Genomic DNA, 16,605 nt, shown 5'->3' on the forward strand with positions numbered 1-16,605 from the left:
CCTGGTGAAGTTATTTCATGTTAAATCCTGTCAACTTGTTTAGGTTTCTGCTCCATCACATGTGTGGACCTCTGCTCTGATCCATGCAGCCGAGTTTTTACCTGGTCCACCATCACAGTCTCACTGCAGCCCCCCAAGACTTACGGGGAGCTCATCAGAGCAAAGAATACAAAGACCATCAGAGACAGCACTTCAAATGTGACCATGTGAGCTGAGAAAGCTTCAGGTAACATCGTTGAACTACTGCCACCTAGTGGTCAGAGCTGGAGATAGCAGTCATCTCACTGGAACTCCAAACTGCATCTGTATACATTGTGTAATACAACCGTTCTGCTGGGAAGAAGTCAGAAATGCTTCTTCCTGCAGTAATAAAACCATTTCTGTTCATCCAGGAAAGCTTCCAGATACTAATAGAAACAGTTTTTAATCTTTTTTTTCTCACAGATTCTTGTTATTGTGGCACATTACAACTTTCAGAGGAAATGAGTTCTGAACTGTGGCTTTTAAAGTCTGAAGTTTGGCCCAGAAGAGGCTCTCTCTGTCCGTTCAGACGCAGCGAGTGCGTTGCAGCCATTTCATGTTGGGAATTCTTCCTGCTCCTGGTGACCCTGCTGATGTTTAGACAGAGCAGATGCTGAGACGAACACTGCAGCACACCGGTAACAGTGGAACAGTTCATATTCAGGGTGGGAGGGCTTCTGAGCAGCGGGCCGACTGGTGCCGCGGCCGAGCTGCTCCTCAGTGTGAACGCGCTCGTGAAGCGTGCGCTGACCTGCTGATGGGAAGCTTTTCTCACAGTGTCCACAGCTGAAGGATTTCTGTCTGCGCTGGATTGTTTGCTGTCTTCTGAGGTCCGCTGCAGTGGTGAATGATGAGCCACCCTGCTGACAGCAGTCCTGTTCACCACTGGGACGGTGCCCACAGGGCTCAGAACTGGCTCCATCTGAGCCGCTCTGCTTCTGAAACAACAAAGACACAAAGACAGGGAAGGTCAGGGTGTCCTGCTGCTTTTTACAATGAACACACCGGCTCTGAACTCAACCAATACCACCGAAGAAGAAGACAGACATCTGCCAATGTTGTAGGAAACTGAAAGCTAAGAGTTTGATTTCAGTCTAATATCTGGAGGTTAAAACTAGAAGTTGGGAGCATTCAGTTAGAAAACAGATCACAGTTTGATGCCTGATGAAGTCAAATTCCTTCTTAGCACAAAGAACAAATACTTTCCACAATTTTTCTGAGGAAATGTCCTGATTTCTGCACTTTGGGCTGTGTTTACTTTACTGATTTAGCTAAATGAAAACAAACTGTGGTGCTTCTGCTCTGTTAGTGCCAATAATCTATTTTAGGAGGAAGAAACCAACGCACACCAGAAGATTCGAGGTGCAGGTAGCGGGTACTAGTTGACTTCAAAGGGGAAGATACCGCACACTCTTGTCCATCATGCTGAATTTATTGTACAAACAACGTTTCGGCCAGTGTGGCCTTTCTCAAGTTTTTACAAAAAGTTTTTGTACAATAAATTCAGCATGATGGACAAGAGTGTGCGGTATCTTCCCCTTTGAAGTGCCAATAATCTGGCATCGAAATCCTAAACCAAACCAAACAAGCAAACAGAGACCGCTTGAAGAGGCGTTTTAGTCGAGATCGAGATATGAAAGGTCCAAAGACGTCCAGGAGTTTAGAAACATCTCTAGGATGCGCTGGGATGCATCATCAGTGATCTTCCTGGGGTCATAGTTAGCTCCGACATGATCACCCGCTTGGTGGCGTCTGAGTGAATAAGCAAGTCTGTCTGTCTTGTCTCGTCTGGGTGATGTGTTCAGGGACCTTGAACTGTTTTCCAAGGTCCACTTTCAGCTGCCAATCTGAGGCTGTGGACAGCCAACATGCATTTGTTTGCGGGCAGGATGGGGGCTTCTCTCCAGCCCTAAGAAAGGGGATGGGATTCTTCCTGGGGCGGTGTCTGCTAGAGAGAGTAGCTGAGGTGACTGCTTCTGCAGCTGCCTTCAGCACCTGGGCCATTTGTTTGTGGGCGGGAATGGGGCAAACATACAGAACAGATTCTTGATTTTAGACGTCAGTGAGTTCTAAACCTAGGAGCTGTGTTGCTCATTAGAGGTCAGCATAGGCATCAGAACCACATATTATCTTGATTTGTGTCTGTCCAGTTGCTGGATGTGGTCACTGAGTCCATTTGTAGTGCCATCAACAACAGGAAACTCTTCAAACCATCATCACACCAGATAACATTCATTAGAACAGGAGAACATCCCAGCTCCTGGCAGAATACTCAAGCAGATGCGGGTGGACCTGGGGAAGCAGCTCAATTTTACTAAAGACATCAGAGAAAAGGCTTAGACTGGACGTTATGCTTTTTGCAAAAACATCTAAACAGGTGGTCCTGGAGGATGGGGTTTAACTTGAAAGACCCAAAACCCTGTATGACCCAAGGTACTATCACTGATGATGTATACAAGAGTATCAAGAGATGCACGTTACAACCATGATAACCATTCCTTGCCAGGGAATTCCAGCATTAGGATGGTGGATGACCATGAATAAACCAGGATCAACTGGAGGGAAAGCTGACAGATGCATCCGGGTCGGAAGGGGCAGCAACTCAACCTGCAGCTTTTGTGTGGGAGGACGCAAACCTGCATTAAAAACTCCCAAAGAAACATAACCAGAAGAGAGGCCAAGAGGAGATGAAATTGAGCACCCCGAAAGACAGATAAGCATGCAACAAGCCATGCGATCACACAAATTACATCAAAACAACCTAATGTACCGTATTTTGCGCACTATAGAGCGCACTGGGTTATAAGGCGCACTGTCAATGAATGGTCTATTTTCGATCTTTTTTCATATATAAAGCGCACCGGCCTATAAGGCGCATTAAGCGAAACAAAACAGTCAGATAAGTCAGTCAGTCAAACTTTATTAAACCTCTTCACAATAACTCCCAACCTTGCTCAGTTGTAACATGTAAAAAAAAGTCTGATACCGCTAAATCAAACCGTAGCGTATTCACAATAACTCTCAAAATTGTTCAGTTATAACACGTATAATTGAACACAATGCACACACTTTTTCAGTTCATTCCTCGTCCACAAATCCCTCAAATTCATCATCTTCAGTGTCCGAGTTAAACAGTTGGGCGATTACGGCATCCAGCATGCCCGGATCCATCTCGTCATTATCAGAGTCGTGTCGTTGCTGTTACCTGGCAGTTCAGTGACGATTCTGGCTTTCGTGAAAGCTCTGACCACAGATGAGACTAATACCTTAGCCCAGGCATCCACCATCCATTGGCAGATAGTAGCGTGAGTCGCCCCGCGCTGTCTCCCTCCCTTGGTGAATGTGAGTTTGCCTTCTGTCATCCACTGCTCCCACGATTCATTAATATTGAATTCTCTTGCAGCTGCTCTATTCCCATGTTCTACTGCGTGACTGATAGCCTTTAGTTTGAAGTCCGCGTCGTAAGCGTGTCTCTTGAAAGATGCCATTTTTGGGTCCTTATACACACACACTGTAATATTATGGTGAAGCACAATATATAATACTCCGCTACCGCTACGCTCATGACTACTGTAGCCGTAATGCTGCGGTGCGGCTTTGTAGTTTACCAAAGTCTTACTAAAACATTTTGACAGAGCGCCGTGTATCACACAAAATTACTTCGAGGTCAGTAAGCACAACAAGAATTAATCCATATATAAAGCGCTCCGGGTTATAAGGAACACTTTTGTTTTTTGAGAAAATTATAGGCTTTTAAGTGCGCCTTATAGTGCAGAAAATATGGTATGTGGCAAGATCTCCAAACACTCCCATAGGCCTGAAATCCACCTGGCTGAGATGAAACTGCAGGGAAAGGTGACATGAGGAGCCATGCCGGGAATCTCGCCAGAAAAGCAAGAACCCCCAAGCCCTGAAAGCTCAAGCAACAGGTGCTTTAAAACACCAGCCATGGTTAAAGGGGCTTCCAGGAGGCAAAGGGAAGGAAGGGCACAAATCTGATTATCTGGATGGTATTCTGGAAGTTACCAAGAAGGACATGGCAGACAGAAAACTCCAGGGAACGACAAACACGACTGTCAGAATTGCCACAAAAAGGTTTGGTTTGGTAGAGGAGGGTTCAAAAGACAGAATTCCAAGAACAAATCCTCCAGTTGAAACAACAACTGCTTTTGAGGAAATAGCTCAAGTGGAAGGTGGAAAGATGAGAAATCCGAACTACAAGGCATCCTGAGGAATAAACACGGTATTAGACGGGCCCGGAACACCTCACCAGATGCCCCAGGAGGCATCCTAACCAGATGCCCCAGGAGGCATCCTAACCAGATGCCCCAGGAGGCATCCTAACCAGATGCCCCAGGAGGCATCCTAACCAGATGCCCCAGGAGGCTTCCTAACCAGATGCCCCAGGAGGCATCCCAACCAGATGCCCGAGCCACCTCATCTGACTCCTCTGGATGCGGAGGAGCAGCGGTTCTACTCTGACCCCCTCCCGGATGACCGAGCTTCTCACCCTATCTCTAAGGGAGAGCCCAGACACCCTGCGGAGGAAACTCATCTCGGCCGCTTGTATTCGCGATCACGTTCTTTCGGTCTCTACGCAAAGCTCGTGACCGACTTACTGCCGGCAATGCGGACCAAACTCTGACACCGGTCATACAGAGACCGAACAGCCCATATCAGTACCCCCAAATAGACCTTACCAGGGAGGATGGGGATAGAATTCAGAAAAAAAAGACTTGTGGGATGTGGTCCAGAATATACAAGAGCTGGACCAATTTTTTCTTTGACCTGACCTCGGATAAGCGGATGAAAATGAATAGATGGTTTGGATTGGCTATTTATGCCCCCTAACAAATCAATTAGTGGTTTTATTTAGACTACACAGCTGTTTGGTCCCAACATGTTGAATTCTCTCCACCCAGTATCTGATAATGCTCTTCCTTTCACAATATAACATGACATTACTTATACTGTTGATTCCCTTTGGTTCTGATTTCACCGAACATTAAAATGACATTGAACACTTCTGACATGCTGTTTAAGGAGAAACAACTATCTGAATATGTTAGGATTAAAAAACTCCAACATCGCTGTCCTTCTCCAATGGGAGCCTCTTGCCTTCTTGCTCAGTTAAATCCTAAACTCATCAGTAGATGGGAAAATAAGGGTTTGATGTACATACCTCACAGTGATTCTTCTTGGATCGTCTCTTTCTGCCGTGGCTTTGTTGGTGACTCTGAAAGCCACGTGGAGTCGTTACATTTTCATCACACTGGGAATCACTGCATTTGTGCTCCATTGCAGACAAGCTGATGTGTTTTTAAGGCAGAGAAGTAACCAAAGGACTTCCCACACTGTCCACAACCAAAAGGTTTAACTCCACTGTGGATACGTTGATGTCTTATTAAGGCACTTTTCTGAGTAAAAGCCTTCCCACACTGTCCACAACCAAAAGGTTTAACTCCACTGTGGATATGTTGATGTGTCATTAAACCACTTTTATCAGTAAAAGCCTTCCCACATTGTCCACAACTGAAAGGTTTAACTCCACTGTGGATACGTTGATGTGTTATTAAGCCACTTTTCTGAGTAAAAGCCTTCCCACACTGTCCACAAATGAAAGGTTTAACTCCACTGTGGATACGTTGATGTGTTATTAAGCCACTTTTATCAGTAAATGCCTTCCCACATTGTCCACAACTGAAAGGTTTAACTCCACTGTGGATACGTTGATGTGTTATTGAGGCACTTTTATCAGTAAAAGCCTTCCCACATTGTCCACAACTGAAAGGTTTAACTCCACTGTGGATACGTTGATGTGTGATTAAGCCACTTTTCTCAGTAAAAGCCTTCCCACATTGTCCACAACTGAAAGGTTTAACTCCACTGTGGATACGTTGATGTGTGATTAAGCCACTTTTATCAGTAAAAGCCTTCCCACACTGTCCACAACTGAAAGGTTTAACTCCACTGTGGATACGTTGATGTGTTATTAAGGCACTTTTATCAGTAAAAGCCTTCCCACACTGTCCACAAATGAAAGGTTTAACTCCACTGTGGATACGTTGATGTCTTATTAAGTCACTTTTCTGAGTAAAAGCCTTCCCACACTGTCCACAACTGAAAGGTTTAACTCCACTGTGGATACGTTGATGTGTTATTAAGGCACTTTTATCAGTAAAAGCCTTCCCACACTGTCCACAAATGAAAGGTTTAACTCCACTGTGGATACGTTGATGTGTTATTAAGGTACTTTTATCAGTAAAAGCCTTCCCACACTGTCCACAACTGAAAGGTTTAACTCCACTGTGGATACGTTGATGCGTTATTAAATGATGTTTCCAAGTAAAAGCCTTCCCACACTGTCCACAACTGAAAGGTTTAACTCCACTGTGGATATGTTGATGTGTCATTAAGGCACTTTTCTGAGTAAAAGCCTTCCCACACTGTCCACAAATAAAAGGTTTAACTCCACTGTGGATATGTTGATGTGTTATTAAGGAACTTTTCCGACTAAAAGCCTTCCCACACTGTCCACAACTGAAAGGTTTAACTCCACTGTGGATACGTTGATGTGTTATTAAGGAACTTTTCCGACTAAAAGCCTTCCCACACTGTCCACAACTGAAAGGTTTAACTCCACTGTGGATACGTTGATGTGTTATTAAGGAACTTTTCCGACTAAAAGCCTTCCCACACTGTCCACAACTGAAAGGTTCAACTCCACTGTGGATATGTTGATGCGTTATTAAGGCACTTTCATCAGTAAAAGCATTCTCACACTGTCCAAAACTGAAAGGTTTAACTCCATTGTGGATATGTTGATGCGTTATTAAGGCACTTTCATCAGTAAAAGCATTCCCACACTGTCCAAAACTGAAAGGTTTAACTCCATTGTGCATATGTTGATGCGTTATTAAATGATGTTTCCAAGTAAAAGCCTTCCCACACTGTCCACAACTGAAAGGTTTAACTCCATTGTGGATATGTTGGTGTGATATTAATTCATTTTTCTGATTAAAAGACTTCCCACACTCGTCACAGCTGTGTGGTTTATCTCTGTTTGCTGTTGTTGACAGAGCTTCATCATTATCCTGAAGGCAGTTAGGTTCCACTGTATTTGGACTTTTAAACTCCTAAAGAGACCAAAAAAAAGAGATCATGAAGAACAAAGTTTATATGTATTTAGCACCTCAATAACATGAGCCAACTCCTTCTCACTGCTATTAGATAGAAACACCTCTATAATAACAGATCTATGACACAAAATGACTGAAACTGACCAGACAAACATGGAAATATCCTGAGTTCATGAATCTTTGGTAATATCTTTATATAGATTATTAACTGATCCGGTAACAGAGTCAAACTGAATACTGAATGAATTTGTAGTTACACAGTGGGATACTGCACATATCTCCATTCAGATCTGCCATCAGGAGGACTCTGATGGACACTACAACACTGAGGCAGGTAAACAACCTGTTAAATATTGAGAACTGAAGATCATCCCATCAGAAACAGGGATATTAGAGCATCATGGGTTCATCCTCAACTCCGAAACCTAAACATTCTCCCTCTTCAGAGGTCTGTAGCACTAACGCAGGTGACCGATATGTAATCGACCAGAAAACATTTTTGGAAACTATATCATTATGAAACCGTCTCACCTCTTCTGAAGAAGTCATTTTCCATCTGTAGTGGTTGAGAAAAACAAAATGTCTGCCAACGTTCCTCCTTCGTCATCTGTTTATCCCGCCGAGCACCTGTAGCATCAGATATTCATTAGCCCCCATCATTGTTTCATGTCCATCAGCCAAAACAGTATGTTTGACAAAGACAGTCTGGGAGAGGACCTTTAAGTTCAAGATCCTTTGGGACAGATAAGATAAAGTGAAAAAGCACACTCTCCTTATTTTAAGGATAAAGTACATAAATCCATTACATTCCACTCAGTGGAGGTCAGGTTGTGGAAGGAACATGTCCAGTTGGGACCTCATATATTATCAAATGACCAGTCCACTCCCTTTATTGAGCTGTTAGCGTTCCCCTGATGGACACGCAGTTCTCCATATAACACTGGTGTTAAGATCTACTGGTGAAACTAGAGTATCTGAGAAAGATGTTTCATAGGCGTCGTTTTTGGGGATCAAAGGTCAAAGAAGCAGCAAATAAACAAAGCTAGTCCTTAGAATCATAAAAGTCCTCTTTCTGAACCGTAACAACACAACAATCTCGTGTCAAATTAACTTTAGCCTAAAAAAAGTTATACATTAAAGGAGCCATGGCATGAGATTTTCACTTTTTAAGGTTGTTTAACATTAATATGAGTTCCTCTAGCCTGCCTGCGGTCCCCCAGTGGCTAAAAGTGACGATAGACCTAAACCATGCACTGGAAATTATTCTCCGCTGTTGGTAATGTGACCATGCAGATGGCCTGATCGGGAAAGCCGCCGCTTATGACGTAGCGCCTCATATGACGTGGAGGTTGCTTCCCCCCAGAGCCAATAAACTGCCTTTCCCCGCCCACAGCTCTTTGGCCAGCTCATTGCTCTGTACATGGATGTAAAAAATCTGTTTAGAGCTCCTGCATCAGAACCTCTAAAGAGCCAGTGGACAGATTTAGTTTTTTATGGGAAAGTGACGACAGAACCGAAGAGATTTGTGTATGTGTGCGCCAAACATTTCACCGACGAATGTTTCCAGAACTTGGGCCAAGCTGGCCTTGACGAATGTCTGAAAATGAACCCTGGATCAGTACAAACTCTCTTTGGTCCAACTACAGACCTCGGACAAGTAAGTAATTTAACGCTCTATAATTGTGTTGCTTGCCTGTATGTACAGTATAGTTACATAGCTTGTTACCACAAGAAAGTGTCTGTATCGTTAGCTATGCAGCTAATAGCCTCAGGTATGCGTGTGTCATGTTAGCAAGCTCTTATTAAGATCAAGATCCGATTTATCTCTGCCAACTGGGCTGTTGGAGGTGTTTGCATGCCCATGAGATGGTTAGCTCTCTCATTTTAGACCAAAACCCCCGACTTCAAGCTTCCTGAAGAACAATGAATCCGCAAATTCAGTGCATTTCATCAGGATAATGATTCATTCATGGTTCCAGAGTCAAAACGGTCAGTCTGTCGTTAGCTCTGCAGCTAATAGCTCAGTCACTGTCGCTAATGTAACGGTAAATAGCATGAGGTATGCGAGTGGACACCTCATTTACTGTAACGCGAGTGTTGTGTACTTATTTGTTGTTTTGATAGCCGTCCTGCTGTTGGTGTTATGGCGCGCAGATATCTGCTTTTCCCCTGATTGAAATGACTCGCGCTACGTGCATCTTTGCAAACCAGAGCAATCTTTGCCCCGCCTTTCTCCTCCTAATTTGCATTTAAAGCTGCAGACCCTAAACAGCTCATTCTGAGGATCCTAAGGAAAGCTCATTTTTGGGACTGGCTGTAATTCTGCACCAAGGCAGAATTTTGGGGAAAAAAACTCAGATACAGTATTAGGGGACCACTAAAGCCTATAAAAATATATAAAAGCCTCCATTTATTTTCATGCCATGGCACCTTTAAACTATGACAAATTCTTATTTTGACAATTATTAACTGATATTTCAGATTCATCAGTTCTCTGTTCAGAAGAAGGAAACGGAGGATGTGCTCATCCTGCCCTGCCCTGCCCCCCCCCCCCCCCCCCCCCCCCCCCTTCCTGCCTGGGGTTGTTCAATGGCTTCTTCACCATGACAACAGCTGAGCAAACAGCAAGTGACTGTTTTAAAGGGGCACTAGGTAGCATTTTCACCTAAAATTATAGCCTTCAGGAGTTTACCAAAGGTTAAACAAGTCAATGGTAAGCGAATGAAGCCTGTCTCGCTCCCAACAGGGGTCTGTATGCTGAAAATCCCATATGTAACTTCGGCAGGAGCGACCCGCTTCTGAAGTGTCGTGATGCGCGAGAAGAGTCGTTTGTGTTTACGGCACTTAGCTAGGTACTGTATGCTAGCTGTAGTTGTAGGCTATGTGTTCGCTTGCGTTGAAGAGCCAACACCAAGCGTTTCATATTCTGCCTTTCACAGACTGAATATCAAACGTTCGATGTTGGCACTTCCCATCTTTGTGAAATTTCTCCAAGCGTGATCTTGTTCATCTACCATAGTGATCTGCGTTTTACATTGTAAAGAGACAGGTGATGATGGTGCTCTAATTCCTCCTGAGTTCAAGACGTAGCCTAGCTTCAGAAATACACGGACTGACCTGATTAGAATAAGAATAGCGTTTTGATACGAACAAGAATTGTTATCTACACATGAAAATTGATTCATTTGTTCGGATTATGATTGTAATAGGAATAGTGTAGAGCTAGTCTGCGTTTATTGCGGCGTGTATGTTGGTAGTGCCTGCGTCTAAGATGTAACTTTTGTAAGTGTCTGCTAATACAAAGGAATCACTCCACGAATACACCATGATGAGGGAAGAATCCCATTCAAGATCAGCAACAGTCCATCCATACATCCATACATCCATTATCTGCCGCTTGTCCGGGGGTCGGGTCGCGGGGGCAGCAGCCTGAGCAGAGAAACCCAGACGTCCCTGTCCCCGGCCACTTCCTCCAGCAACAGGATTATAGCATATTATCTTGAGTTCTCTCTTCAGAAAATCTCTGATTATAGTATCTTACGTGGGCAGTCTACACTTGTGAATCAGATGACCTAACTGGACTGACTAAATAACACAACGGCAGCATTCGCCACGATGTTTAGTTAGTGGATGTGTATAATACAAAGGTGGGCATTTTACGACAGTGTAGAATTTCAGGTTGACCAATAGAGATCGCTATACTGCCGCTATACTACCTTGTATCCCTTTAAAAAACAGAGCATCTGTATCAGTTTGAACCAGTCAGACCCTGAAGAAGAAAAAGATCCTGCAGAGGTTCAACCGTCAGAGCTTCAACAGGTCGCTCATTTCCGCCTGGCGCGGCTTGAAAAGGCGGCGCGGCGTCGTGCACCAGTCGAAATTTGTAACTTGGCGCACGCTGAGAACGACAAACTGGACGGACCAACTGGAAAACTGGCTCACTGCTGACGGTTGTGTCATGTAAAATACTTTGTGCAATTATTTGTAAATAAATGATGTCGTTAGGAATTTGCTGTTGTTTCATTCACTGGAAGCGGCTTTGAGTATTAAGCGCTATATAAAACCGATCTATTATTATTATTGTTTTTGCATCCTGAAAGGTAACGATAATTCCCAAGTGTGTCCATTGAAGCACACTATTTCATAACAAACAAAGGGTAACACAATACACTTAAAAGTCCTATAACAAGGACTTCCGGTTATGGCGGCCACTTAGTGAGACGTGTTTTGCGCTGCTCTGCCTAGCCACTTACATTTCTACTAAAAATACTCGTAATTATAACATAACTTGGTAATATAAGATGAGCGTGGATATTGTAATGCCAAAGGCTGCCACTGTAAGTAAAGGGAAAAGAAACCCGTCAAAGCAGCCGAAGCTACCCGACTACCGTGTTAGCGGTGATACACAGAAAGCTAACGAGTCTAGCAAAGGGGAGTCACTCGGAGGTGCGGCGGCGGATGCGGTGCTGGCTGCCATAAGCTCAATGAAAACTGAGTTTACTTCAAGATTTGATGGAGTTATGGAGGCGATAAAAAACATGAGGAGGGAGATAAATGAGTGCACAGAGCGAGTGACGCAGACTGAGCTGCGGATATCAACCGCCGAGGACGACGTAGCTGGTTAGCAGACCAAAGTCCACACACTGGAGTCACAAAAGAAAAATTTGGAGGACAAGCTCTTGGACTTGGAAACCAGATCCCGCTTAAATAACTTGAGACTGGTGGGTCTGCCAGAGGTGCCGAGGGACGGGACCCGTGCTCCTTTTTGGAAAAGTGGATCCCGGAGGTACTGGATGCTGCGGCTAATATTGAACGAGCACACCGAATCGGACCAGTCAGGGACCCAAAGGCGCCACCGAGAACACTCATAATGAAGTTTCTCAACTACAAGGACAAGCGGGCAGTTTTCGAAGCTGCAAGGGCTAAAAAGGACATCCGCTACAAGGAACAGCAAGTACGGTTCTACACCGACTTGGCTACGGGGATACACCAGATGAGGAAAAACTTCGACCCAATTCGCCTGGGGCTGCGTAACTTGGGGATCCGACATGGAGTGGTTCACCCTGCCAGACTGCGGATAACGCATAAGGAGCGGACTCATACTTTTCAAACGCCAGCAGAAGCTCGAGAGTTCGTCAGGAAGATCCAGGAGGACACCGGCGGGAGTTAAATCAAATGGTTGATCATTTGAATACGGTAATATAATACCTGAACTATGGTGTTGAAATTACCATCACAAAATTGGGTTTAACCTTGTAGTGTATCAGTATTCTGAAGGTGATTCCAGTTAACAATAAATTATTCATAGTGCATACGTCTCCACTCCATGATGAAACTGTAAGGTGGGCCCTGATATCAAGTGTATGCAATGACTCACAGGCAGTCACAAAAAATAATAATAATAATAAAAAATAAAAAAAATGCCCAAACTAAAATACGTTGGGCTTTTGAACATACACATTAATCCTAGGAAACGTCTGATTTGTGGTACATAAAAAAAACAACAAAAAAAAAACGTTTGGTATAGACCAAAACAAACACGCTACATGTTGCAGACGAGTGTTAACCCCTTAACGCCTATTGTCGCATATATGCTACAAACCTTTTGACTCAATAAACCAGCTGAGATAGCATCTTTATTCCCCCAATACCAAAAATTCTACTTATTTTTTGTGCAAAAGTGAAATGAATAATCTCAGCATTATTTACCATCTACTTAAAGGCTAAAACACACACAAAACATTTTTTTATATACAGCTATATAAATTCAGGCGTTAAGGGGTTAATTATTGTTATAACACAGCGGCAGAGATTGCTTATTTTATTATTTTTTCGGTTAAAGGATAACAGGGTGGTTTGACTGATCCTCATTAAGTGTGGAACAGACAGCGATATCGGGAGTTACGATGTTTTTAGGGGGGCTCTCACCAAAGTGGGAAAGGGGAAATAGTTCATGTTCAGTGTGTTGGATGCGTGTTCAAGAATCCATGTTTGTTATGCTCCTCCGGAAGTTTTATTTCATATTGCAAGGTAATCTATCATTGTCGCCTGTTTAGGACGTCTCAAGGAGTAAATGCTCATTTTGTTTCTTGAAACTGCAGAGGTCTACAACAAATTAGAAAAGTTAAACAAGTCATGAATAAAATAAAGGAAATGGACTCCAAAATAGTGTTTCTACAAGAAACGCATCTCTTAGAAAAGGATATGATTAGGATACGGAGGAGGTGGCAGGGTAGTGTACACACAGCATCTTTCTCATCTCAGGCCAGAGGAGTTATGACCCTCATTCATAAAACCGTCCCTTTTTAAGTGAAAAATGTAATTAAGGATACATTTGGAAGGCATTTAATCATCCAGGGCTCTCTACTGTCAAAAAACTTAAATTTGGTAAATATATATGGCCCTAATACAGACGACCCCAGTTATTTTGTAAACCTGTTCCTCACTCTTTCAACTTTTGCAGGATATCATGTAATAGCAGGGGATTTTAACTGTACTTTGAATCCTAGTATGGACAGATCTTCATGAGTAGATCAGTCTCACAATAGGTGTAGAGCAGTTATTGTTCGCTTTATTAACGAATATAGCCTGTTAGATATTGGGAGAGAATTGAGACCACATGCCAAAACCTACTCTTGTTACTCAAACACATTTAAGTCATACTCTCGTTTTGATTATTATCTCTTCACAACTGCGATCTAAAATTCAGGACAGCTTCTATGATAGTATCGTGATCTCAGATCACGCCCCATGTTGTATAGTTTATGTGGATAAAAAATTGACAAGGGACCCAGCTAGATGGCACTTTCATCACAAATGGTTGCAAGATGAAGAGTTTGTGAAATATATAGGAAAACAACAAGAGGAGGTTTTTTTAACATAAAACTACACAAACCTCAGCTAGTATAAAGTGGGAAGCTTTTAAAGCTTTCCTAAGAGGACATATTATCAGTTATACAGGTTCAAAATCAAAAAGGCACGTGAGGAGAGAGTACAATTGTAATATAGAATAAAGACTTTCCAGGAAAAAGTTCACGAGAAAAGTGACCCAAAAATGGAAAGTGAATTACTCATTTTGAGGGCTGAATATGATAAGCTGTCTGCTTCCAGAGCTGCTTCTAGTCTTCTGAGACTAAAGCAATCGTTCTTTGAACAAGGTGACAAATCAGGTAAATTATTAGCATCAGACAACTGGAAACCAAAACATCGATTACAACCATTATATCTAATGGCGAAGATATAGTGGACCCTTTAGAAATGAACAACGCTTTTAGAGGCTACTATAAAGAATTGTACGATACTAAAAACAATATCAATATGCAAAATTTGAATAGTTTTTTGGATGAATTATCTATACCTAATTTACCTGACAATGATAAAGAAGATCTGGAGATGGAAAATACTGGAGAAGAAATAGGCCATGCCATCGATAATTTGAAGTCAGGAAAAAGTGCAGGACCAGATGGTCTCCCAATTAATCTATATAAAAAATGTAAAAATAAGTTTCTTATACCACTTTTGGAAATGTTCCTGGAGGCATTTCAGAAAGGCAGTTTTCCACCCGCCATGAATAGTGCTTTGATTACTTTACTGCCAAAACCAGGTAAACCTTGTAACAAGTGTGAAAACATGAGACCAATAAGTTTGTTGAACTCTGACCTTTAGATACTATGTAATCTGTAGGCAGTACGCTTACAAAGGTTAATGCCAAAAATTATTAATAGAGATCAAAATGGTTTTATAAAAGGAAGACAGGGTTTTCACAATGTAAGAAGAGTATTGAACATTATTCACATAAAAAAAGAAATGCCAGATGCAGCACTCTTATCATAAGATGCTGAAAAGGCCTTTGATAGGGTTGAATGGCCTTATCTTTTCAAGCTTTTAGAAAGGTTTGGAATAGGAACTAATTTCATAAAATGGGTGTTATATAAAAATTCGACTGCAGAAATTTTGACAAATAAAAATATTTCAAAACCAATAGAAATCTGTAAAGGTTGCCCATTATCTCCTTTATTGTTCATATTAGTGATTGAACCTCTTGCAATTGGAGTATGTTCGCATAAGCAATTTTGTGGTATAACAGTGGGGCCGACAGAACACAGAATATGACGTTATTCTATTCATATCAAAATTAAGCAAATCAGTACCAGCTTTGTTACAGTTAATTAAAGCATTTGGTGATATTTCAGGATATAAGGTGAATAATACAAAATCTTCTATATTACTCCTCAACTCAAATGAAAGAAAGAATCCAATTCCAAACGTAATTCAATTTAATGTTGTGGATCAGTTTAAATATTTGGGGGTACAGATTTTGCCAAGATTGGAAAACATTGTTGAAGCTAATTATGAACCTTTGATGATGGAAAATAATGAATCTATCGATAGATGGATGTCGCTACCAGTATCTATAATTGGGAGAATTAATATTTTAAAAAATGAATATACTGCCAAAGCTACTTTATCTATTTCAAAATATAAAACTATAAAAATAGCTGAGGTCTATTATGTTCTACTTTTCAACAAATGAGCTTCCAAATTGGACTGAAATGAAGTCTCATGGTCTGGGGTTGCCTCTTCCCTCATACATATACTCAGACACAGCAAAAGATTGAAGAAACTAACTAAAAACCCAATACTAAAGCATATGTTAAAGATATGGTACGATGTTCAAAAATACTTAAAGGAACAGCACACATTATCTTGATATAGTCCAGTATGGGGTAATCATTTCTTTGTACCAGGGAGAGCGGATGCAGCATTTAACCCTCATACCTGATTTAAAACACAACTTCATTTCTGAAAAGGGACACTTTTGTCCCCTTTTAAAACGACCTAAAAACATCATATGTTAATATTTTCTTCCGCTTTTTTTCCGTAGATCTTTTATTCCACTTCAGTTCTGATCATAACTACCAAGTTTTCAATTATTCTTAAAAATTTTAACCCTTTAGATGCCAATTTGAACTTTTTAGCCCAAATTTTAAGCCTTTAGGTGCCAGTATTTTCAAAATATGGAATGCAGAGAAGGATAATTATGATCTGGGATATGTCAATGATTAGCAACAACATTGATTTTTAGGGATTTTAAATTTTTTTGTTATGCCTGATTTAAAAAAAAAAAAAAAACCAAAATACCATATATTCATATTTTTTTACACTTTTTTTTCCCAGAAATCTTTCATTCCACTTCAGTTCTGATCATAACCACCCAGTATTCAGCGAGGCTGAGCACCGAAAACCCCAAATAATCCTGGACTGTGTGTGTGTGCCATAGTCTAATGCTGTATTCATTATAATGGATGTCTATGGGAGCCGTTTCTGTAATCTGCCATTGCAGAAAAACTAAAAAGCTGTAAAAACTGATGTTGTAGCTCATCAATGACATATCCCAGACCTAATAATCCCCCATAGAATATTTCACTTTGCATTGCATACATTG

The 16,605-nt window shown here is 41.8% G+C and overlaps 1 protein-coding gene across 1 annotated transcript; it reads right to left on the reverse strand.

Moving 5' to 3' along the window:
* Nucleotides 1-596: 596 nt before the first annotated feature.
* Nucleotides 597-7,709, reverse strand: LOC142384915 (uncharacterized). The gene is made up of 4 exons (XM_075471220.1): nucleotides 7,692-7,709; nucleotides 6,506-6,635; nucleotides 5,204-6,337; nucleotides 597-959 (listed from the first exon to the last, which is right to left on the reverse strand). Exons 1-3 carry the CDS (start codon nucleotides 7,707-7,709, stop codon nucleotides 5,301-5,303), a joined length of 1,185 nt encoding a protein of 394 aa, XP_075327335.1. The 3' UTR covers nucleotides 597-959; nucleotides 5,204-5,300.
* Between the last annotated feature and the right edge of the window lie 8,896 nt (nucleotides 7,710-16,605).

The sequence above is a fragment of the Odontesthes bonariensis genome, chromosome 7, assembly GCF_027942865.1.
Source record: "Odontesthes bonariensis isolate fOdoBon6 chromosome 7, fOdoBon6.hap1, whole genome shotgun sequence".
NCBI classification, from domain to species: Eukaryota; Metazoa; Chordata; class Actinopteri; order Atheriniformes; family Atherinopsidae; genus Odontesthes; species Odontesthes bonariensis.